This window comes from Pan paniscus, chromosome 18 (assembly GCF_029289425.2).
Source record: "Pan paniscus chromosome 18, NHGRI_mPanPan1-v2.0_pri, whole genome shotgun sequence".
In the NCBI taxonomy this organism is placed as follows: Eukaryota; Metazoa; Chordata; class Mammalia; order Primates; family Hominidae; genus Pan; species Pan paniscus.
The window spans coordinates 3,972,263-3,997,347 of NC_073267.2; the positions used below are offsets into that span (position 1 = coordinate 3,972,263).

The following is a 25,085-nucleotide window of genomic DNA, read 5'->3' on the forward strand; positions in this document are numbered from 1 at the left end:
GACTATCTTTCCTAAGAGCCATCAAAACTATAAACAAGTGGACAAAGAAGGAGGAAGCTTGAAAGCTTTATCTTCCTGAAAATAAAGAGATGACATACAAAGTCCAAGATAGACCAAGATTGAAAAATTAGACCACATTATATCCCTAACTCAATTTTGTAAAAAATCACAAATGCTTGACTGTATACCCACTATATGTTCAAGTAACATATTTTAATCATCAAAATTTAAAAATCCTTGCACGACAATCTTTTGCAAGTTTTTCCATTTCTGTCTTTAACATGGTACCAGTAATAACAACTACAACCTGTTTGTATTGAAATTATTTCTATAGCCCAGCATCTGCTTTCTCTGAAAATTATCTTTTTAAAAATAGTAAAAATAACATCATTACAAAAGCAGTATATGTGCATTTCAGAAAGTTAGGAAAGGCTGGGTGCGGTGGCTCACGCCAGTAATCCCAGCATTTTGTGAGGCCGAGGTGGGCAGATCACAAGGTCAGGAGATCGAGACCATCCTGGCTAACACGATGAAACCCCATCTATACTAAAAATACAAAAAATTAGCCGGGCGTGGTGGCAGGCACCTGTAGTCCCAGCTACTCGGGAGGCTGAGGCAGGAGAATGGTGTGAACCTGGGAGGCGGAGCTTGCAGTGAGCCGAGATCGCGCCACTGCACTCTAGCCTGGGTGACAGAGTGAGACTCTGTCTGAAAAAAAAAAAAAAAAAGAAAGAAAATACAGGGGAAAAAATGGCACCACATTCCTGTCACCCAGAGATCACCACTGTTTACTCTTTATTATTTGTTTTTTTTTTTGAGACAGTCTCACTGTTGCCCAGGCTGGAGAGCAGTGGTGCGATCTCTGCTCACTGCAACTTCCGCCTCCTAGGTTCAAGTGATTCTTGTGCCTCAGCTACCAGAGTAGATGAGATGATGGGCGCATGCCACCACAACCATTTAATTTTTGTATTTTTAGTAGAGATGCAGTTTCGCCATGTTGGCCAGGCTGGTCTCAAACTCCTGGCCTCAAGTGATCCGCCCATGTCAGCCTCCCAAAGTGCTGGGATTACAGGTATGAGCCACCGCACCTGGCCTGCTCACTGCAACCTCCATCTCCCGGGTTCAAGCAATTCTTCTGGCTCAGCCTCCCGAGTAGCTGGGACTACAGGTGCGTACCACCACACCTGGCGAATTTTTGTATTTTTAGTAGAGGACGGGATTTCCCCATATTGGCCAGGCTGGTCTCAAACTCCTGACCTTGTGATCTGCCCGCCTTGGCCTCCCAAAGTGCTGGGATTACAGGCGTGAGCCCCTGCCCCCGGCCCCTATTCTTAAGTATATATCTTTTCCCTAGTGATTTTTATGATGATGCAGCTGTATATTGAAATGGAAAGATACTCATTTTTGGGAGTAAAATTGGTTATGAAACAAAAACAATAACAAAGTTGCTTTTGAAGACTATGCGTTAAAATGGTAGTGGTAGTTATATTTTGAATTTTTATGGGTACATAGTAGGTGTATATATTTATGTGGTACATGAAATATTTTGATGCAGGCATGCAATGTGTAATCACTTCAAGGTAAATGGGGTATCTTCCCTGGCGATGTTTAACATGATTTCCAGAATGAATTGCTCACTACGTTTGGTGTGTTTTCCATTCCCAGATGGTACTGCCTTTTAAGGTCTATTACCTAAACATAAGTATGGCTCTGGTTCTTAACCGCCTTTACCGTATCCTTCATGGGAAGTTGATACTGATCGGAAACTGACACAGAGCCTTCTCACCTACACTAAGGGGGCCTAGGTAAGCAGGATTATCTTTCTCCCAACTTCAGCAAGAGGTTTTCTTACTGGTGTTCAGAATGCTTGATTGAGCCGTTAGAAAACTGTTGCTACCTAGTCTCCAGTCTTATAAGGGGACAATGGCTGCAAGTCATGCCTGCAAGAACAAGAGGCTCACACAGTTTTGAAATTAGCACAACTTCTAGCTGGATAGGAGTCTTTTTAGTTTCATTTAGCCTTGAGTTGAAACTAATAGGAGTCTTTTAATTAGAAAAAAGCTCAGGGCTCTAAACGTACCTTCAACATGTTAATTCTGTTACCAAAAACTGGCTTGGTCTGTGTTAACTCCCAACAGAATTCTTTTTCAGTCACTGAGGCAGAGGTGCTTCCAGAGAAAGATTCTTGACCTACTCATACTGAATAATTATCGTTACTAGAAGCTGCAACCAAAGACTCCTGGAGGGTAGTAAAAGGTACAGAGAATGCAGGTTAGATACAGTGAGGACAGAGAAGAAATGATGGGTTGGAGGCTGGGCGTGGTCACTCACACCTATAATTCCAGCTACTTTAGAGACTGAAGCAAGAGAATCACTTGAGTCCAGGAATTCGAGGCTGCAGTGAGCTAGCATTGTGCCACTGCACTCCAGCTTGGATGACAGAGCAAGACCTTGTCTCAAAAAAAAAAAAAAAAAAAAAAAAAGATGGGTTTTTTTGTAGTTTAGAGAACTACATGTTTAGATAGTTAATTTTTCCCCAAAAGGGCCCATCAGACTGATACTCTGAGATCCAGGGTTTGTCTGACACTCATTAGCCTATGAGTTGTAGAGATGGGATGGCCAGGAGTGAAGTGATGGCCTTGTGTCTTTCTCCCCTGCAGCATACAGAAAGGCTGTACCTGGAGGAAGGAAGTGCGGAGCCAGCCTGAGTTGGGAGAAGAGCTCCAGAGAGTGAGTCAAAGCGCTCTGTGTCCTGCTATTAATGATGCCCTCATAGTCAGAGGAAGCCTACTTAAGTGAAATCCATTTTTGACCTGTCAAGTATTAAATATTCTCTTAATTTTTAGTACTGAATGATAGAAGGCGCCTAGTGAAACAAATGCTTTCACTTTTTTGCTAGGAGGGTAAATGAGTATATTCTTACGTTAGGTACACAGGGATACAGTACAAGTATGCCAGCCTCTTTAAACTATAAAGAAGTAAACAAGATTTGGTTTAAGCATCAGTCTCCTGTGAGTCTGATGGGTAAGCCCAGTCTCAGGGCACACTGACAATGTTAGTGGAGAACGAGACTCTCCCAGTGTGCTGCCCTGACCCTCTGAGATTGGTCTGTGTAGCCATGTGGTGGTCATCCTGTGCCACCTCTGGTTTGGTTCTTATCAAAGGAAGCAGTATCATCTGTGGTGATCCGTCTTACACACTTGCATTATTTTATACCAAAGGAGAATTTCTTTGGTTAAAAATTTATTTTTCATTATCTACTCATAAAGAAGGAGCCAAAGGGCTGGGCGCAGTGGCTCACGCCTGTTATCCCAGCACTTTAGGAGGTGAGGCAGGTAGATCTCTGGAGGTCAGGAGTTCGAGACCAGCCTGCCCAACATGTTGAAACCCCATCTCTACTAAAAAATACAAAAATGTAGCTGGGTGTGCTGGGCGTGGTGGCTCACGTCTGTAATCCCAGCACTTTGGGAGGCCAAGGCAGGTGGATCATGAGGTCAGGAGATCGAGACCATCCTGGCTAACACGGTGAAACCCCATCTCTACTAAAAATACAAAAAATTAGCTGGGTGTGGTGGTGGGCACCTGTAGTCCCAGCTACTTGGGAGGCTGAGGCAGGAGAACGGTGTGAACCTGGGAGGTGACAGTTGCAGTGAGCTGAGATCACACCACTGTACTCCAGACTGGGCGACAGAGCAAGACTCTGTCTCAGAAAAAAAAAGAAAAATTTAGCCAGGCGTGGTGGCGCCCAACTGTAGTCCCAGCTACTCGGGAGGCTAAGGAAGAAGAATTGCTTGAACTCAGGAAATGGAGGTTGCAGTGAGCTGAGATCGCACCACTGCACTCCAGCCTGGGTGACAGAGCGAGACCTCATCTGATGTGGTTTGGCTGTGTCCCCACCCAAATCTCATCTGCAATTCCCATATGTTATGGGAGGGACCCAGTAGGAGGTAATTGAATCGTGGGGCAGGTCTTTCCCATGCCGTTCTCATGATAGTGAATAAGTCTCACGAGAGCTAATGGTTTTTAAAAAGGGGAGTTTCCCTGCACAAGCTCTCTTTTGTCTGCCACCATGTGAGACATGCCTTTTACCTTCCACCGTAATTGTGAGGCCTCCCCAGCCACGTGGAACTGTAAGTCCATTAAACCTCTTTTTTTTGTAAATTGCGCAGTCTCAGGTATGTCTTTATCAGCAGTGTGAAAACAGACTAATACATCATCTCAAAAAAGGAAAAAAGAAGAAGAAGGAACCAAAGAAGAATTTCTTTGGAAGCAAAATATTTGGAAGCAAAATATTTGGAAGCAAAATATTTGGAAGCAAAATATTTGGCTCCTGACTGAAAGGGTTTTGATCCATGCATACATTAATAAACCCTTCAGATCCATGAGTTGGGATAATTCACTGTCCCTTGTGCCAGTCTCATGGAGCTTTTCTGCTCTTCTGGGAGTGCTCCTGGGGTGGTCTGGAGGCCTCTCAGGCAGAGCAGAGGCTGGTCAGCAAGCCACAGGGCTTGCCATGAAGTGGTTTGTTCATGATTTGTTTCTGGGACCCTAGGAAAAATGTTTTCAGGGTCTGCCTAGAAAGGCTGGTTTTGGAAGCTTGTGGATTTCTTTCTGGGTGAGTCAGGAAAGTTGTGCTCCTGCTGGGCGCAGTGGCTCATGCCTGTAATCCCAGCACTTTGGGAGGCTGAGGCAGGCGGATCACAAGGTCAGGAGATCGAGACCATCCTGGCTAACATGGTGAAACCCCATCTATACTAAAAATACAAAAAATTAGCCGAGCGTGGTGGTGGGCACCTGTGGTCCCAGCTACTCGGGAGGCTGAGGCAGGGGAATGGTGTGAACCCGGGAGGCGGAGTTTGCAGTGAGCCGAGATCGTGCCACTGCACTGCAGCCTGGGTGACAGAGTGAGACTCCGTCTCAAAAAAAAAAAAAAAAAAAAAAAAGAAAGAAAGTTGTGATCCAAGGGAAAGCATACGGGTTTTAATGATGAACTAGTTTGTTCCTTTGTCTCCTGGCTTTCATTCTTCATGGCATGTGCTCAGGGCAGCCAGTGGAGAGAGGCATCATTCTGCATGGTATAGAAGCCTTGGGTGGGTGTTTCATCATCTGTAAAATGAGGACAACAATACTGAACTTTGAAGGCCATTGTAAATTAGAATGTACAGTACAAGCATTGTGAGTTAGAAGTCAATTAGAACATGCAGGAGGGATTATAACTCAGTGTTTAGCGTATAGCAGACACTTAGTAAATAATGCATTTACTCTGTTCCATTCTAGAAGCTCCATTGTTGTTTGTACAACAAACACCTCTGTTGCAGTGCTTATCAGATTGTCTTGTAATCACATAACTCCTCAAAGGCAGGATGTGTGTAATAACACATTTCCTTGGTCACCATTTGTACGCAGAATGGGGAAGGAAGAAATGAAAAGAATCCAGTATCTAAGCTCAGCCTCCATTTCACTTGCACGCCTTTTATTTATGAAAATATAGTACTTGTCCATGTAAATAATATCTCTGAATGGATACCAGGAAAATGGTAAGATGAGTTAGCTGGAGAACTTGGGTACTGAGTTGGAGGGAGGGTAACTTATTTTTCACCAATGTATCCTTTTGTTTTGCTTTAAAATAATTTACCACAGGCATGCATTACTTCTAAAAGTAAAAATGTTTACTGTCAGAAAACCCCCCCAAGTTAAACCAAAACCAAAATATGTTAGATACATCTGTAACACTCATTATAAAAGATGACATATAAATGCCTCAAAAATAGAAAAGGTGATCAAACTTACTGAGAAATGTGCATTAAAACAATGAGACCTTTTTCACTTAGATTGCAGAAAGGTAAAGAATAATACCTGGCCAGGTGTGGTGGCTCACGCCTGTAATCCTAGCACTTTGGGAGGCCAAGGTGGGTGGATCACCTGAGCTCAGGAGTTGGAGACCAGTCTGGGCAACATGGCAAAACCTCGTCTCTACAAAAAATGCAAAAACTAGTGAGGCTTGGTGGTAGGCGCCTGTAGTCCCAGCTACTCGGGAGGCTAAGGCAGCGGAATCACTTGAGCCCAGGAGGCAGAAATTGCAGTGAGCTGAGACCACACCACTGCATTCCAGCCTGGGGGACAGAGCAAGACCCTGTCTCAAAAAAAAAAAAAAAAAAAGAATACTTGGCTGAGCATGGTGGCTCACACCAGTAATCCCAGAATCCCAGCACTTTGGGAGGTAAGGTGGTCAGATCACTTGCACCAGGAGTTCGAGACCAGCCTGGGCAACATAGTGAGACTCTGCCTCTACAAAAAATAAAAAATTAGCCAGGTGTGGTTGCGCATGCATGTACTCCCAGCTACTGGGGAGGGTGAGGTGGGAGGATCACTTGAGACCAGGAGGTTGACGCTGCAGTAAGCCGTGATCACGCCACTTTACTCCAACTTGGATGACAGAGTGAGACCTTGTCTCAAAAAAATTAAAAAAGACTAATTCCTTATGTTGGTGAGGCTGCGGGCCATTTGCCCTGCTGTAGTGGGTGTAGAGTCTTCACACTCTTGGTATGAGAATAAATTGGTAAAACTTTCTGGCAGGCAATCTAGGGTTTGATTCCAAAGTTAAATGTGGTTAATTAAAACTAATTTTACTTATGCCTGTAATCCTAGCACTTTGGGAGGCTGAGGTGGGCAGATTGCCTGAGCTCAGGCATTCAAGACCAGCCTGGGCAACATGGCGAAACTCTATCTCTACTAAAAATACAAAAAATTAACCGGGCATGGTGGCAGGTGCCTGTAGTCCCAGCTACTCAGGAAGCTGAGGCACGAGAATCACTTGAGCCCAGGAGGCAGAAGTTGCAGTGAGCCGAGATTGTGTCACACTCCAGCCGGAGGGGCAGAGCAAGACCCCGTCTCAAAAAAAAAAAAGAATGCTTGGTTGAGCATGGTGGCTCACACCAGTAATCCCAGCACTTTGGGAGGTAAGGTGGTCAGCTCACTTGCACCAGGAGTTCGAGACCAGCCTGGGCAACATAGTGAGACTCTGTCTCTACAAAAAAATGAAAAATTAGCCGGGTGTGGTGGTACGTGCCTGTAGTCCCACCTACTGGGGAGGCTGAGGTGGGAGGATCACTTGAGACCAGGAGGTCGACACTGCAGTAAGCTGTGATCACGCCACTGCACTCCAACTTGGGTGACAGAGTGAGACCTTGTCTCAAAAAAATTAAAAAAGACTAATCCCCTATGTTGGTGAGGCTGCGGGCCGTTTGCCCTGCTGTAGTGGGTGTAGAGTCTTCACACTCTTGGTATGAGAATAAATTGGTAAAACTTTCTGGCAGGCAATCTAGGGTTTGTTTCCAAAGTTAAATGTGGTTAATTAAAAATAATTTTACTCACGCCTGTAATCCTAGCACTTTGGGAGGCTGAGGCAGGCAGATTGCCTGAGCTCAGGAGTTCAGGACCAGCCTGGGCAACATGGTGAAACCCTGTCTCTACTAAAAATACAAAAAATTAGCTGGGCATGGTGGCATGCACCTGTAGTCCCATCTACTCAGGAGGCTGGGGCAAGAGAATCGCTTGAACCTGGGAGGTGTAGGCTGCATTGAGCCAAGATCCACTGCACTCCAGCCTGGGCAACAGAGCGAGACTCTGTCTCCAATAATGAAATCATGAAAAAAAATTTTTTTTTTGAGACAGAGTTTCACTCTCGTCCAGGCTGGAGTGCAATGGCATGATCTCAGCTCACCACAACCTCCGCCTTCCAGGTTCAAGCGATTCTTCTGCCTTAGCCTCTCAAGTAGCTGGGATTACAGGCACGCACCACCACGCCTGGCTAATTTTGTATTTTTAGTAGAGACGGGGTTTCTCCATGTTGGTCAGGCTGGTCTCGAACTCCCAACCTCAGGTGATCTGCCCGCCTCAGCCTCCGAAAGTGCTGGGATTACAGGTGTGAGCCACTGCACCCAGCTAATAATAATAATTTGAACCAACATTCTAGGAATTTTCCCTAAGGAAATAATCAGAACGTATGCAGATTTGTGTACAAGATTGTAAGTTGCAATATTGTTTTTGACCTGAATGTGTAGGTTTCAGTGGGGAAACCTGATCCCCAGTCCCTGCTCTCCTCCCGCCCCAACCCCGTCCATCTACTACCTTTCCCAAATAGAGCTTGCGTAGGGCCATTGGTGGCCAGGATCCAGAGCAGGGCATGGGTTTGTGGGAGGTGGTGGTTGGAATCACCTGGGGTTGGATACTGGACTTAGTTCCTCTATGGGTAAATGAGAGCCTGGGGATTGTCGGGAAGAGGCCTAGGGTGAAAATTAAAATGACTTAATTTCAGGAGCAGTCTTGGCCTTGGAGATTCATGGGACTTAAGAGAGGAAGGGCAGAGGCTGACCGTGTAGATGGTAGCTTGTTGCTCTACCTGGGCCAGAGAAGCCTGCTTGCCTCCCTATCTGCAAGGCTGAAAGAGGGTTGTGCAGCTGAAGATATAGGAATTTAGGATACAGGCAAGTGCCACGACCTGGCAGCTTGGTATGTCGCTACACTGCAGGAGCCTGCTGGCTTCCCACCACTGGGAGTGCCGTTAGGTGTCTGTGCTAGACCCATGGCCAGAGGGTGAAAGGAGGCATGAGTAAATAGGCAAGAGAAAAGCGATAATATGCTGGAAGAGGCCTTAGAGCCAGAGGGAGAAGGAGCAGACAGACTCTCATAAATAAGGAGTTCTGGTGAAACAGAATTTCTGCGAGAGATTCAATTATAGCAAAACTTTATGGAACCAAAAAGCTTAAAAAAAATCAGAAGTTTAATAGATAAACTGAAGGAGAGAATGGTCAGCACAAACTGAGTAGCCTGTTAGATCAAGTGGAAGAAACACTCAAACATAGCAAAAAAAGAGAGAGAGAAAGGAACCATGAAAGCAAAGAGGTGGAGGACCAATCAGCCCTGAAGTCGATGGTGATCAACCCATTCCTGAACCATCCCTGTGACCGGCAGATGTCCCTCTGCTTGACTTGCTTAGGCAGGGGTCCTCTGAACTCATCACGGAGCCAAGGGAGAATGGGATGACCTTAATGGGTTAAACCAGTTAGGGAACACACTGGAACAAGGGGTAGAGTCTGTGCCACAAACACAAAGAGAAAGGGTGGAAGTTTTTGTAGTGTACAAATAACCTTGAATAGCTCCTGTAGTGACACGGTGCCTAACCGAATGAACCGTTGTGAAGATAAATGAGATCTTGCATAACATGTTTAACACAATGCCTCACACATAAGCCATGGAGAAATAGTTATTTTCTCATTTGTGTTTTAAAGGAGTAATTTTTTTCTTTTTTGAGTCTGTCACTTTGTTGCCCAGGCTGGAGTGCAATGGTGCGATCTCGGCTCGCTGCAACCTCGGCCTCCCGGGTTCAAGCCATTCTCATGTCTCAGACTCCCGAATAGCTGGGATTACAGGCATGTACCACCATGCTCAGCAAATTTTTTGTTGTTGTTGTATTTTTAGGAGAGATGGGGTTTCACCATGTTGGCCAGGCTGGTCTGCTGGTCTCGAACCTCTTGACCTCAAGTGATCCACCCGCGTCAGCCTCCCAAAGTGCTGGGATTACAGGCATGAGCCACCGGGCATGGCCAAAAAAGAGTTTTTAGTTTTTTTTTTTTTTTGAGACGGAGTCTCGCTCTGTCTGTCACCCAGGCTGGAGTGCAGTGGCGCGATCTCAGCTCACTGCAAGCTCCACCTCCTGGGTTCACGCCATTCTCCTGCCTCAGCCTCCCAAGTAGCTAGGACTACAGGCGCCTGCCACCATGCCCGGCTAATTTTTCTGTATTTTTAGTAGAGACGGGGTTTCACCGTGTTAGCCAGGATGGTCTTGATCTCCTGACCTCGTGATCCGCCTGCCTTGGCCTCCCAAAGTGCTGGGATTACAGGCGTGAGCCACTGCACCCGGCCCAACTTTTGGGTTTTTTTGTTTTGTTTTGTTTTGAGAAGGAGTCTTGCTCTGTCCCAGACTGGAGTACAGTGGCGCGATCTCGGCTCACTGCAACCTCCACGTCCTGAGTTCAAGCGATTCTCCCGCCTCAGCCTTTTAGTAGCTGGGATTACAGGCACGCACCACTATGCCCAGCTAATTTTTGTATTTTTAGTAGCGACGGGGTTTCACCATGTTGGCCAGGATGGTCTCGATATCTTGACCTCATGATTCACCCGACTTGACCTCCCAAAGTGCTGGGATTACAGGCATGAGCCACCGCGCCCTGCCCAAAAAAAGAGTAAAGTTTGAAGGGATGTACATGCTGTTCTGTTTGCCAGTTCATCTTAACGGTGCCGTATTTAGAACCCTGGAAACAGCCGGGCACGGTCTCAAAACACACACACACCCCCGGGGAAACAATAGAATGTTGTTACTCTGTTGTTACTTAGGGAGTGTTTTTTCAAACCGTACTGTGCTTGTTACTCACATGGGGGTCTTGTTGAATGCAGATTCTGAATTAAGTGCACATTCTGACTCAGTCCAACTGAGTCCTGAGGTTCTGCATTTTTAGCAAGCTCCCAGGTGATGCCGCTGCTCCTGGACCGCAGACTGCACTGAGTAGCAGGCACCTGAGTTTTGCCTGTTTTTATGATTGATTGGGCTCCCCACGGCATCCATCTTCTAGCCAGTGGGAAAGGGGAGAGGAAGTACAGAGCGAGCAATTTCCTTTTTTTTTTTTAACCCCATCTTTTATTTTGAAAATTTCAAACCTCCTCAATTTTTGAAAGAATAATGCGCTTCACCAGTTGTTAACAATTTAGCAATATTCTTTTAAGCACATGACACAGAAGTTGCCAACATCGTGCTCTCTCTTGTTCACTGGTGAAACCTTTGGCACATAGCCTGATCCTGCTGCAGGAGAGGCTGAGAAATAAAAGCCTAGCTTGACAGTGATCTGCCTGCTGAAGGGGGTGGGATTCTGTTACTACTAGATGATGATAAAGCAGTTATTTTTTAAAAGGAGAAGATGGCAGAGTAGGACAATGGATACTAGGGGACAATTTGACACGCAGACTCAAATCTTTTTTTTTTTAGATGGAGTTTTGCTTTTGTCGCCCAGGCTGGAGTGCAGTGGCGCAATCTCGGCTCACTGCAGCCTCCACCTCTAGGGTTCAAATGATTCTCCTGCCTCAGCCTCCCAGGTAGCTGGGATTATGGGCACATGCCACCACGCCTGGCTAATTTTTTTGTATTTTTAGTAGAGACAGGGTTTCATCATGTTGGCCAGGCTGGTCTGGAACTCCTGACCTCAGGTGATCCACCCACCTCGGCCTCCCGAAGTGCTGAAATTATAGGCGTGAGCCACCACACCCAGCCAAGACTCGAATCTTATAACCAGTTCTCTTCAAATTGGATTCTGGAAAGCTCGGAGTTGAAATATACAGCCCAGGTTGGTCGTGGTGGCTCACGTCAGTAATCCCAGTATTTTAAGAGGCCCAGGCGGGCAGATCACTTGAGGCCAGGGGTTCAAGACCAGCCTGGGCAACATAATGACATTCCCATCCCTACAAAAAAACAAACAAAAACCCCAAAAAACCTGTTTTTTAATTAGCCAGGCATGGTGGTTCACACCTGTAGTCTCGGCTACTTGGGAGACTGAGGCGGAGGCCAGGAGTTGGAGGCTGCAGTGAGCCGAGATTGCGCCCCAGGCTGGGAGACAGAGACCCTGTCTCAACAACAAAAACTTCGCGTTAGATCTTGCATTATAGAACCCCTACAACCGGAGGGCAGCTTAAGTTGCCTGTTTTACTCAGGGACAGCCCTAAACTGCCTTTCGCCAGAATCGGACGGCTGAGAATCCAGCGTCGTCGCGGGGTGGTGCTGCCAGCTGGCTCCGGGTGGTCGGCCAGGAGCCAGCCTCGTGCACCTGCTTTCAGTTGTTGGCCAGCCCCGGCGCTGCAGGCCCTCGCGAGCTTAGGATGCGCCTGCCAGGGCCTGTGCGGGGGGGCCACTCGGTAGAGCCGCGGGACCTCGGCCCGGAAACCGCGCCACCGGCGTCCGCACACGCTAGGCCGGGGAGCCCAGAGGTCTGGCCGGCCATGTCTCGGCGACCTCCCGGAGCGAGGGACAGGGAAGGAGCCGGCCCTCACCAGTGCCCCGCATACGGGATCCTGGGCCTGGCTTCGCACGGAACCTGCCCGCTCCCAACATGGCGGCTGCGGCGGCCTCAGGGGGCGGGGCCACGTGGGGGCGGCGGCCAATGGGCTTCCGGGCTGCGCTGCCGGCCGGGAGCGGGAGGCGGAAGTGCCGCGGGCTGCCGCCTCCGTCCCGGCTGCGGCCCCTGCCGGTTACATAACTCGTTGCGGGCTCCGCGCGGTCCCACTTCCCGGCTCCCTTCGCCTCCAGGATGCGCTGAGCCCTACAACACCTCCAGCGGCCGCCGGCTCCCCCACGAGGTGAGGTGGCGGGGGGCGGCCGCCGGGGCTCGGACCTGCGGCGGGGCGCCGAGGGGGCGGGGTAGGCGGGGAGGCCGCGCCGGGGTCAGGGGGGCCAGCGCCCACCGGGTACGAGCGCGCTGGTGAGGCAGGCCCGGCCGCGCCCGCGCCCCCGGCGCACGGTCCTCCCGGGAGCCGGTTTCGGGGACGGCGGCGGGGAGTGGGCGCTGGCCAGGGACGAGGGTTGAGGAGGTCGCGGCTCTCATGCTGGGTGGGAGTCGGGCCTTCTGCCTGGGGGTTGCGTCAGTGTCCGACCCCGCGATGAGTGGTCAGGACAATTTGCAACTAGAGGGTGGTCCTCATGGGTACCCTGTGGGGTGTCGCGCGAGGTGAAGGGCCAGGCCATTTCCGTCGGGTCAGCGATTTGCGCCTTCGCCCCGCTCTCGCCTGGCCTGGTCAGGGCCTGTTTTGGTACTTGTTGCGCCGATTGGAGTCATCTGCGACTTGTTTGCCCTCCTCTGAACTCCTGACAGCCAGGGGCTCCGTCTAGGTCTCCTCCTAGTCTTATTCTCCCAGCTTTCGTTGTTAAGACAAATTCCTTACGTTCCTGGCCCTTTACAGACCGGCCCTACAGAACCCACACCCCCAGCTCCGACTTTCTTCTCCAGATTGGGTACTTCCCAGGGAGTAGAGGGAATCTGTAGCTTTTGTGGTTTGTCCTGCTGGGAAAATTTGGGGGTAAGTGGTGGGCCTTCTCCGGACGACCACCCACAAATCTGTGTGCCCAAACGGAGACAGGACCCAGGGTCTGGACATCAGGCAAGGGGTACTCGGCAGTAAACGTGGACATTGGCCGTTTCGTGGGTTTGTTTTCACTCTGCCAAGTCCTTGAGGCGTACACTTTTGTGTCACTCATTTATCTTGAAAGAAAAGGTTAACAGCCCAACAGAGTAGTTCGCTTTGGTATCTGGAGTGGTAATCAGAGTGCCAGAACTGGAAAGAACATTGCCGTGTACAGATGTTTGCCTTTTACCAGGGCACTGAAGGCATAAAACCCTTAGTTAATGCTTAACTGAGTGAACCATGAAAGTCATGTGACTCCAAAGGTCGACTCTAGAAATGCGGCAGTCCACGTAGCACTGTGATGTAGAAATTCTATGATATATGGGTCAGTGTTCACAGGCCGGGAGAGGGGGAGTCTTCAACATCTTTGAATTAAAAAGCATCTGGAGCAAAAACAAATAAATACGCACATATCAGTGAACTGCTTTAAGTTCAGTTAGAGAAGGTGAGATTAAAGACCAGAAGAAACTCGAGGGAGACTGCAGTATTAGTCCCAGTTATCTTTCCAAACAGACAGGTTCATCACAGCAGTGAAGGCTAGTCTTCATCTCCCTTCTTGTGGGATTTTCTACATTAATGTGCAGAGCTGCCCTTGGAGAATGGGGCGTGCATGATTGGGCTGTGGTTTGCTGGAGTTTCATCTCACTGAAGTTGCAGACACTCTGGGTTTCTGTGACAATGGTTTACACTGAAAGTAGCAAAGTCAAGGCATGGTCTGGTATCAGCATGCCAGAATAAAACACACAGACAACTTTTTAAAAGGTCTGTGTCCGTCTTATCTTTAGCCTCTCCTGGTTGTAACTTAAAGTGACTTTGTTGCCGTGTTTGTTTTGACCAGGCCGGGACAGTATGGAGAGTATCTTTAGATGTGACTTATCTGGGTTGCTTAGCAACAGCATGCTTCAGATTAGAATGGAAGAAACTTCCTTGATGTGAGGAGATTTGAATGATAAAAGATACTTACACCTAAAAGGAGACCAGGAGGGATTGTGCCCTGTTCTTGCTAACTGGGTGCTCGTAACTGGAGACGGGGTGTACCTGTTAGCGGTGGTTAGACCAGGTGGATACAGAATCCAGAATGGTCACATTGCAGCCATAGGGAACAGATAGATGCAGAGAAGAGGCTTCAGCCCTCTGAGTTAGGGCAGTGCATGGCCTTGCTCTGCTGAAATAGCCCAGAGGTCCCATTTGCTTGGTGACATCTCTCACTTGAATAGAAAGCTGGCTGTTTATCAGACACTGTTTTCTTAAATGGCAGCTCCTCCACATCTGCGTCATCTCCATTATCTCCCCTATCCATCTCTTTTTGGAAGGAATCCACGAAGCCCTCATGACTGTTTGTTTGTTTTTGTTTTTTTTGTTGTCGTCGTTGTTTTTTGGAGATAGGTTCTCACTCTGTCGCCCAGGCTAGAATGCAGTGGCGTAATCTCGGCTCACCGCAACCTCCACCTCCCAAACTCAAGTGATTCTCCTGCTTCAGCCTCCTGAGTAGCTGGGATTACAGTCACGTGCCACCATGCCTAGCTAATTTTTTTGTATTTTTGGTGGAGACGGGGTTTTGCCATGTTGGCCAGGCTGGTCTTGAACTCCTGACCTCAAGTGATCCGCCGCCTCAGCCTCCCAAAGTTCTGGGATTACAGGCGTGAGCCATTGCATCCAGCCCGCCCTCATGGCTTTTACACCTCTTTTCCTGGTTTGCAGAAAGCAAGGCTGGGGTGTGGACCCTGCATCGAAGCTGGTTCTGCTTATGTCCATGTGAAGTGCTTTCAAGTAAAATGCTGATCTGCAAAAAGATGCTGAAAGTCCTTTGTCTCTTTCTGGCTAAGTTCAAATGCCGAATTTGATTCAGCAAATAGTTGTGAGTGCCTTGAAGTGCAAAGAATGATCCAGGGTCAGGACTCCTTCCCTACATATCATTATTTTGATATGTATGTATGTATGTATGTATGTATGTATGTTTAGTGACGGAGTCTTGCTGTATCAGCCGGGCTGGTCTCGAATTCCTGGCCTCAAGCCATCCTCCAACCTCAGCCTCCTCAGTCGTTGGGGTTACAGGAGTGAGACAGTTTGCCAGGCTCTATATCATTCTTTTTAGCATGACCTCTGATAGGAGGCTGGCAGGACAGTTCAGGACTTATCTGAAGCCCAAATATCTTACACTGCTGATTAAAGAGAGACCTGTGTTTGAAAACCAAACGGGCATATAATAGGATTAACATTCTGCTATGAACACTAAGGCGTTTGCGTAGTGCTTGTGGGAGTGATAGGAAGGGGGTCTGAACCGGGGGAGCCAGGGCTTTCTGCAGGAAGTGGTTTGGGGTCCTTGTCAACAGTGAATGCTGCTTAATGGAGCCAGAGTGCCCCCCTGCGGAGGTGGGCAGAGAGGTGCCAGTCACCCCAAGGTGTCACAGCTCTAAGCTGAGATGGTCAGATAGAGGGAAGCAAACAAGGGCCACTCCCTAGTCCCACCTTGTCAGCAGCTCAGACGGGATTCCCCATCTCTATCTCAGCCAGGGAGAAGCCATCGCGAGAACTGGCTATGAGTGCGACAGCTTAGAGATGTTGCAATGTCTCTTCAAGTTAGGAGTGAAATTATTATCCATTTTGCCCCAAAATGGACTCTTAAACCCCCATACACTTGGAATAGCATGTATTTTGTGCTTTGAAGCCAGAAATAAACATTCTAAACACAGATTTAAAGTTGCAATGAAGAGGAGGTGGTTGTGGACAGACATGCAGAACAAATGTTTGAGAAATGTTCCCTTTGCTTCCACAGAAAAACAAAAGAAAGGCGTTTTCTCGTGTTTGACAAACCATGTTAAAAAAATATTCTTGGCCAGGCACAGGGGCCCAGCACTTTGGGAGGCCAAGTGGGCAGATCGCTTGAGCTCACAAGTTCGAGAGCAGCCTGGGCAACATAGCAAAACTCCATCTCTAAAAAAATACAGAAATTAGCCAGGCATGGTGGTGCGCATCTGTCATCCCAGCTACTTGGGAAACTGAGGATGGCTTGAGCCCAGGAGGTGGAGGTTGCAGTAAGTTGAGATGGTGCCACTGCATTCCAGCCGGAGTGATAGAGCCAGACCTTATATCAAAAAAAAAAAAAAAAAAAAAAAACCTTTCAGTGCTATTTTTTGTGGTATAGTTACTGTTATTAAAAAGCAAATGGTGCCCGGCCAGCCGCCCCGTCCGGGAGGGAGGTGGGGGGTCAGCCCCCCGCCCGGCCAGCCGCCCCGTCCGGGAGGGAGGTGGGGGGGTCAGCCCCCCGCCCGGCCAGCCGCCCCGTCCGGGAGGGAGGTGGGGGGGTCAGCCCCCCGCCCGGCCAGCCGCCCCGTCCGGGAGGGAGGTGGGGGGTCAGCCCCCCGCCCGGCCAGCCGCCCCGTCCGGGAGGGAGGTGGGGGGATCAGCCCCCCGCCCGGCCAGCCGCCCCGTCCGGGAGGGAGGTGGGGGGATCAGCCCCCCGCCCAGCCAGCCGCCCTGTCCGGGAGGTGAGGGGCGCCTCTGCCCGGCCACCCCTACCGGGAAGTGAGGAGCCCCTCTGCCCGGCCAGCCGCCCCCTCCGGGAGGGAGGTGGGGGGGTCAGCCCCCCGCCGGGCCAGCCGCCCCGTCGGGGAAGTGAGGGGCGCCTCTGCCCGGCCGCCCCTACTGGGAAGTGAGGAGCCCCTCTGCCCGGCCAGCCGCCCTGTCCGGGAGGGAGGTGGGGGGTCAGCCCCCCGCCCGGCCAGCCGCCCCGTCCAGGAGGGAGGTGGGGGGGGTCAGCCCCCCGCCCGGCCAGCCGCCCCGTCCGGGAGGTGAGGGGCGCTTCTGCCCGGCCGCCCCTACTGGGAAGTGAGGAGCTCCTCTGCCCGGCCACCACCCCATCTGGGAGGTGTACTCAACAGCTCATTGAGAACGGGCCATGAAGACAATGGCGGTTTTGTGGAATAGAAAGGGGGGAAAGGTGGGGAAAAGATTGAGAAATCGGATGGTTGCTGTGTCTGTGTAGAAAGAGGTAGACATGGGAGACTTTTCATTTTGTTCTGTACTAAGAAAAATTCTTCTGCCTTGGGATCCTGTTGATCTGTGACCTTACCCCCAACCCTGTGCTCTCTGAAACATGTGCTGTATCCACTCAGGGTTGAATGGATTAAGGGCGGTGCAAGATGTGCTTTGTTAAACAGATGCTTGAAGGCAGCATGTTCGTTAAGAGTCATCACCACTCCTTAATCTCAAGTACCCAGGGACACAAACACTGCGGAAGGCCGCAGGGTCCTCTGCCTATGAAAACCAGAGAACTTTGTTCACTTGTTTATCTGCTGACCTTCCCTCCACTATTGTCCTGTGACCCTGCCAAATCCCCCTCTGCGAGAAACACCCAAGAATGATCAATAAAAAAGAAAAAAAAAAAAAAAAAAGCAAATGGTATTTCTCTTTTTTTGTTTACTGTATTCCTGAAATAGGGTCGATTTGGCCAGCAAAGTATTGACACTGGGGCCCATCTTGAAAACAACTATTGAAGAAAGTAATTTCATTTTATAAAATAGTAGGTGGGTAATTCTCCCTTAGGTACCAAAAAGGGCTCTTTTCTGGAAAATGTTAATGCAACAATATTTCCCTCATTCTTTTGGTGTTCATGGGTGTTCTATTGAATGCTGTTCCATACTTATTTCTTTCTAGAAGATAGCTCATTCTGACTCCTGCTGTAAACTGTTCAGAGATTATTCTTTCCAGAGTCTGTTACATTCAGAATGTCTTGCTAGTCTGTCACTTGCTGCCCTTCTCTTTCTACTTAGTTTCAGATTACTTTGCATCTCCTCTGGCCTCCTGTTTTTAACCTTTTCATTGATGTATACACACAGAAAAGTGCACTGCTTGATGAGTTGACATGGCATGAACATAACCTGTACATCCCCAACGCCAGAAGACCCATGGGCCCCTTACCAGGCAAGCCCTCTCCTATTAAGAAAAGCGTTTTTCTTGTTGTAAGCACAAGAAACCACTAATAGTAATTATACTAGGGATGGGGCGCGTACAGGATTCGGAATTTTTGCTTTGTGTTGCACATGAATTCTTAACTTTACTATGAACATGGGTTACTTTGACAAATTTAAAACAAAGGCATGAAAGGACTCCCCTTTCTCAAGAAAAGGAAAATGCCTTTTTTAAATGTTTTTTTGAAATGGTTGTCTTAAAATTTCTAAATATTTTTTAAAATTAGATTTTATATAGCCACGCAAATTGTTCTTTAATGGTTATGTAGGAATACAGGCTGCTTGGCCTCCCTTGTCCACAGCCTCCTCTTTGTTTCTTTGCGACTTTGACTCTGTGTTTACAACATTTATTTCCGGGATGAGTGCACAAAACACCATGCTACTCCAAGGCACAGAGTTTCAGAGTCAGCGCTGAGTCTATTTTAGAGCAAAATGGGTAACACTACTCATAATTTGAAAACACACTATTAAATACCCAAGCTGTTGCTAACTACAAACAGCCTGTGAGGTTATTTTAATATAAAAATGCAAGCTGAGGCTGGGCCCGGTGGCTCATGCCTATAATCCTAGCACTTTGGGAGGCCGAGGTAGGTGGATCACTTGAGCTCTGGAGTTAGAGACCAGCCTGGCCAACATGGTGAAACCCCGTCTCTACAAAAAAAACAAAAATTACCTGGGTGTAGTAACTCAATGTCTGTACTGTCAGCTACTTGCGGAGGCTGAGGCAGGAGGATTACTTGAGCCCAGGAGGTGGAGGTTGCAGTGAGCCAAGATCGTGCCACTGCACTCCAGCCTGAGTGACAGAGTGAGACCCTGAGTTTAAAAAAAAAAAAAAAAAAAAAATGCAAGCTGGCCCGGATGCAGTGGCTGAGACCTGTAATCCCAGCTACTTGGGAGGCTGAGGTACAAGGATCCTTTGAGTCCAGGAGTTGGAGACCAGCCTGGACAACATAGGGAGACCCAGTCTCTACTTAAAAAAAAAAAAAAAAAAAATTCACCCTAGACTTGGTGGCTTGTGCCTGTAATCCTAGCTATTTGGGAGGCTGCGGTTGAGGGATCCCTTGAACCCTAAAGTTCGAGACCAGCTTGGGCAACATAGTGAGATCCTGTCTCTTAGAGAAACAAATCTATGTGTGTGTTCGTCATTTTGACATACAACATCTTCACTTTTTTCTGATAATAAAAACAACCCAAAGTTATTGCAAAAAAAAGATCCAGTAATACAGAAACAAGTGATACAGAATGGAACCGTCTGCCGCAATTGCTGGGGCAGATTCAGGCAGAAATTTGGATTACTTTTATTTTATTTTATTTTATTTTTGAGACACAGTCTCAATCTGTCACCCAGGCTGGAGTGTGGTGATGAAGTCTCGGCTCCCTGCACCCTCTGCCTCCTGGGTTCAAACGATTCTCCTGCCTCAGCCTCCCAAGTAGCTGGGATTACAGCCACCATGCCCGGCTAATTTTTGCATTTTTAGTAGAGATGGGGTTTCCCCATGTTGGAACTCCTGACCTCAAGTGATCTGCCTGCCTCGGCCTCCCAAAGTGCTGGGATTACAGGTGGAGCCACCACGCCCAGCTAGATTTATATTTGATAGTTATTTGATTCCAGAGGATCTTAAGTGCAAACCCAGAGAAGCAGAGAGTAAAAAGCAAAAAGGCAACAAAACCCAGCAGATGGTGAGGGAAAGGGAAGAAGCCAGGGAGGGGCAAGCGGGGACAGGAAGTGCTCTGAAACCCGACCCTCTCTTGCTGGGCTTTCTCCTTTTAAACTGAGGAGCTGCTGTGTCCATCTCGCCTGCTGCTTCCTAGGCAGTACAGAGGGTTTCCTGTAGACTTAAGTTTTCTCTCTGGGAACAGATTCTTGGTTGAGCCTTAAACAGGGTCCAGTCTTGGGTGTTAGCCAAGAATGCTGTTCAAGTAAATACGTTTTACTATCATTTGATTCCCATCTGCCCCCAAACCTGGTATTATTTACAGGTAGTTGTGTTGTTGTTTTGTTTTTAAACCAAACAGGTTGACCCATTCACTCAATCTGAGTTAGGAAATATATTCCAGGCACAACCTATCAGGCGGTTGCCTGCAAGATCCCAGCTGAAAGCATCACTGGGACAAAGGTGCTGCTCTGGCAGCCACCCTGTTGGCTCCGTCCAGCCCACACCTCAGTTGTCTCAAGCTGCTCTTTCAGTGGGAATGTGAGATCTGGGAGCAGAGGCTCATCTCCCCCCAATTTTCTATTTCAGAAAAAGGGGCCGGGTGCAGTGGCTCAAGCCTGTAATCTCAGTACTTTGGGAGGCTGAGGCGGGTGGATCATGAGGTCAGGAGATTGAGACCATCCTGGCTAACAGGGTGAAACCCCGTCTCTACTAAAAATACAAAAAATTAGCAGGATGTGGTGGCGGGCGCCTGTAGTCCCAGCTACTCGGGAGGCTGAGGCAGGAGAATGGCGTGAACCCGGGAGGCGGAGCTTGCAGTGAGCCGAAATTTTGCCACTGCACTCCAGCCTGGGCGACAGAGCGAGACTCTGTCTCAAAAAAAAAAAAAAAGAAAAGAAAAAGAAAAAAGGAAACTCATCCGAAGCAAGAGAGGCAGCCACGGGGTCCCATCTTGGCAGCACATCTTCTGGTCCCCTGTTTAGCATTCTGTCCTTCTCTTGGGTCATGTTCTTATCTCTGTTCTTCCTCATCCCTTCTTCGTCCTTGTCATCTCCACTTCTGACACTGACTGAGTGGGGCCACAAAAGGTGAGTCGTCCTTCCTGCTGCTCCCCCCACAATCCAGCCCTGGCTAAAGAGCAGGGAAGGTGCTGTCCCCCAGGCTGCAGACGGGGGTTAGTACAGCAACCTCAGACGGCTTCCTCTCTGGGGGGGACCCTGTGTGTCTTGGGTGCAGTTTCGAGGAGGATGCAGAGGGATGGATCCTTGCCGCCTTCCGTGTGACCCCTGCGGTGGGGGAGCATCCCTGCTCAGCCCAGGGGATGGCACTTTTCATGTTTGCGGTGAGATTCCTCTAGCAAAAGCAGTGGGTTTTGTGAGTATTTAGGTAATGGTGCCAGAAAGCACCATGACACCCTGGTATGTCTGCCCCATATAATCAGAGTCTGACTCTGCTCACTGCTGAGACCCCGATACCCAGGGTAGGGCCTGAATTTTCAATGCAATTTCGATAAATTAATGACTAAATGGATTCTCGGTTTGAAATGTAAGGCGTGACAGAACGTTCAACCCAGGGAAGATTGAGTCAGGACCCGGGACCTTGCCGGAACACCTGTGGCTGTTGCTGCTGTCAACTGAGGTGTAATTAACATGCAGCCAAGTGCACAGCTTCACCCAGCAGATCCGTACGTTTTGACAACTGCGAAACAAGACGTAGCACATCGCCATCGCGCTTCTCAGCTCTGCCTTCACCACTCTGGGTGCCAGCACCGGCAATTTGTTTGGCCAGTTCCAGAGTGTCATAAAAACAGAGTCCCCCATTGTCACTCCTCTGTCCTTGAAGAGATACGCATCGAGTTGTATGCGGCCACTCTACGGGCTCCCCTCGGCACATGATGGTCTTCACAGAGAGGCTGTTTGGAAATAGAGTGGTGGGTGTTTGCTTCTTGTCACCCGGCAAATGATTCATTTTCCTGCTGCTCTGACACTTTGGAAGAAGCCAGGGCTGCTGAGGAGATGGCTTGCTCTCCCGTGGGCAGCTGCTCCTTTGAGAAACGAGCCACGTGCAGTGTTAGCTGCTCACATCCTCCACTTTTAGCCCTTGAGCCCATTTCACTGATGAGCAAGACAGTGGCCTGTATCTGTCACTAACGTGCTTTTCTTTTTCTCCCCTGTTCCCCAAAGACAGGAGTGTGGAGTTCATGAGTGTTGGATTTTTCAAGCTAGTAAACCTTGCAGCTGCAAGTGGTGTTTAATTCTTGTGGTATGGATGAGCACGTGCTAATCTCCCTTGAGCTTCTCTTGAGCAGAAGCCTGGTGTGCTAACGGGCAGGACTGGGGTGGTGCTTTGAGAGGAAGAGGGGGAAGGTGGCCCGAGAGGGAGATCTACTGAGATGCGAGCTGCTTGGAGTTTGGGGTGGGGATTCCTGGAGGGGCTCTGGATTTTGCAGAGGGACAGCTGTTGGTGCACCTTCACCAGTGTGCTGGGACAGAAAGTGGGGTGAGTGGGTGAGTGAGGAATAAGTGTTTGAAGGGCAGGATTAAAGCAGAAAGGTGGCAGCAGGTGTTGAGCTGCAAGTGGTTCCATTGCCTGGAAAGGAGGTGGCAGGGAGGCCTGCCCAAGATGGGTGCCTGCAGGGTGCGGACAGCCTGTCAGAGGTGCGGAAAGCCTGACATTGAAAATGTCAGTCAGTGGGTGCTTGGGCCAGAGAGAAAGAGCCTGAGGAGCTGGACCAGGGGTTGGGGGGCGGCCTTTAGAAACAGCGTCTCATGCAGCCTTCCCAGCGATCCTGAGGTGGGTGGGAGAATCTTCAGGCTACGGCTGAGAAGCTGAAGCGTGTGGCGGGAGATCCGTCTCAGAACACCTGAGATCCCTGCAGGGTCTGGGAGCATGTTAGGGGCTCAGAGTGCAGGTAGGGACTGGCAGGGAGGAGCTGTGGGCGGGAAGGGAGAGAAGGGAGGGCAGGGCAGTGTGGCCATGGCCAGCTGAACACTGGGAGTCTGCTCCTGAGGTCATGGATGGAGGCCAGGGCACCTGTCAAGCCATTAAGAGGGTGGCCTTTCCAAGCACAGCATGACTTGTTGGTCTTGAAGCAGTGCCTTCGAAGGAGGAGGAGTCCCCTGTGGACTTGGGGCATTAGGACAGGGACTACCAAGGAGAGAGGGCACTAGGAAACAGGGTTGTTTTTGGCTTTCTTACCTGGGGTGCAAGTGGTGCACCCTGTGGGCATCATGAGGGTGTCAGGAAACCCTTCTGGTAACTGAAATGCAGTCCATTCTGTGTCCCCCAGATTCTGAGTTTTCAGCACCTGACAGTGGCGAGGGATGGCAGACACACCTGTGGGTGCTGGAGACATCTTGGTGGCCCTTCCTCCAGTTTGGCACCATAGCCCCATGTGGGCTGAGCACATGGGTCTCCTGGACAGTTGTTACCGATGGAGGGTATCCAGGTTCTTGACATCTTGAACAAAGAATTGGACAAAACGGCACAAACAAAGCAAGAAAAGGATGAAGCAACAAAAGCAGATTTATTGAAAATGAAAGTACACTCCATAGGGTGGGAGCAGGCCCTGGTTACAGAATTTTCTGGGGTTTAAATACCCTCTAGAGGTTTCCCATTGGTTATTTGGTGCATGCCCTTTGTAAATGAAAGTGACCTGCGATCAGTCTGATTGGTTGAGGAAAGCAGCCAACCAGAGGCTGAAGTGAAGTTACAAAGTTACATCCTATGCAAATATCTGACTCGTTGTGGAAAGCAACCAATCAGAGGCTGAAGTGAAATTACAAAGTTGCACTCCTATAATAAATGAAGACTTGGCCCGAGACCAGCTTGATTGGTTGCAGGAGGGGACCAATCAGAGGTACTTTCAGTTCTTGATCTGCCTGGTAGAAAAGCAGGGCGGTGTGAAGGGAGTAGCCTCTGGTTCTTTTGTTACTTGGGGATGGAAAGTTGGGGTTTTCCTTTGGATTTAGTTCTAAGAAGTCAGCATGAATTGGCCTTAGGTTCCCTGCCTCCAGACCCTATTCTCCTGCCTCACAGTGATGTTGATCAGGGGGCTCAGCTTGGCTCTGCCAGTTCAGACACCAGACCCTTCCAGCTACTGCCAGTCCTTGGAGGAAAGCAGTCTTGGTACCGCGTCCGGAGAGGTCATTTCCATGTAAAAGAAATACGAGGTCTGCAGGCAGCTCAGGAGCACGGAGTTGGGGGAAGCAGAGAAGGCGTGAGTGCTGAGGGAGGCGCAAGCACGGCTTTTGTTTGGGTCAAGCCGGATCAGTGCCTCCCTCCTTGCATCGTTCCACCTCCGGAAGGCAGAGAACTGCGATGCAGACCCAGGAGGCCAGCCAGGAGAGATTTCTCACCCCAGGCGCGAGCCTTTGAAGCTCCAGGTTCTAACTTAAAAATTCAAGGGAGTGGCCGGGCTCAGTGGCTCATGCCTGTAATCCCAGCACTTTGGGAGGCCAAGGCAGGTGGATCACGAGGTTAGGAGATCGAGACCATCCTGGCCAACGTTGGCCTGGCAAGGCCAACAACCTTGTCTCCACTACAAATACAAAAATTACCTGGTTGTGGTGGCACGTGCCTGTAATCCCAGCTACTTAGGAGGCTGGGGCGTGAGAATCGCTTGAACCCGGGAGGCAGAAGTTGCAGTGAGCCAAGATCTTGCCACTGCACTCCAGCCTGGGCAACAGAGCCAGACAACATCTCAAAAAAAAAAACCAAAAGATTCAAGAGAGTTTCGCATTCTCCCGTGTAATACTTCCCTGCTTGTTGTAGTAGAGATGCGTCCTGTGCCTTTTTAGGAACATGTTCTGAAAGATGGCTTGGGCAACTGTGACTTTAGTGCTCTATCCCCCCAGCACTGCCCTGGTACCCGTCCTGTTTAGAGGGCTCAGAGCAGAGAGCACCTGCCTGGCGGGGCCTGTCTCTGACTTTGCCTTGCTGCTCCGCACAGCACTGCCCTGGTACCCATCCTGTTTGGAGGGCTCAGAGCAGAGAGCACCTGCCTGGCGGGGCCTGTCTCTGACTTTGCCTTGCTGCTCCCTGTTATCAGCACTCTTGTCCCTGTGTCCTCCGGGTGGCCTGCAGGGCAATGGAAGATGAGTACTTAGTAGAAGGTTCTAGGTGGGCACATGAGGGTTCCCTGCCAGCACCAGGGCTTTGTTCACACAGGTGTTGCATGAAGCCATCCAGCCAAGAGCCAGGGCTCCGTGCCTCTGAGCCCTCAGGCACTGCATCA

The 25,085-nt window shown here is 49.4% G+C and overlaps 1 protein-coding gene across 7 annotated transcripts in view; it reads left to right on the top strand.

The window, feature by feature from the left end:
* The window catches only part of NAA60 (N-alpha-acetyltransferase 60, NatF catalytic subunit), a 43,842-nt gene that overhangs the window by 2,140 nt on the left and 16,617 nt on the right, over positions 1-25,085 (top strand). For 4 of the 7 annotated variants that reach the window (XM_008968031.4, XM_055100758.2, XM_003815143.5 and 1 more), the window contains exon 2: positions 2,661-2,730. Coding sequence is in view for 2 of the 7 variants with exons in the window: in XM_055100758.2 (XP_054956733.2) it covers positions 2,661-2,730 (70 nt within the window). In the remaining 5 variants the exon portion in view is untranslated. Of the gene's footprint in view, positions 1-2,660; positions 2,731-11,910; positions 12,403-25,085 lie in introns of those variants that run through there. The other 3 variants (XM_034939681.3, XM_034939680.4, XM_034939679.3) reach the window with 3 other exon arrangements.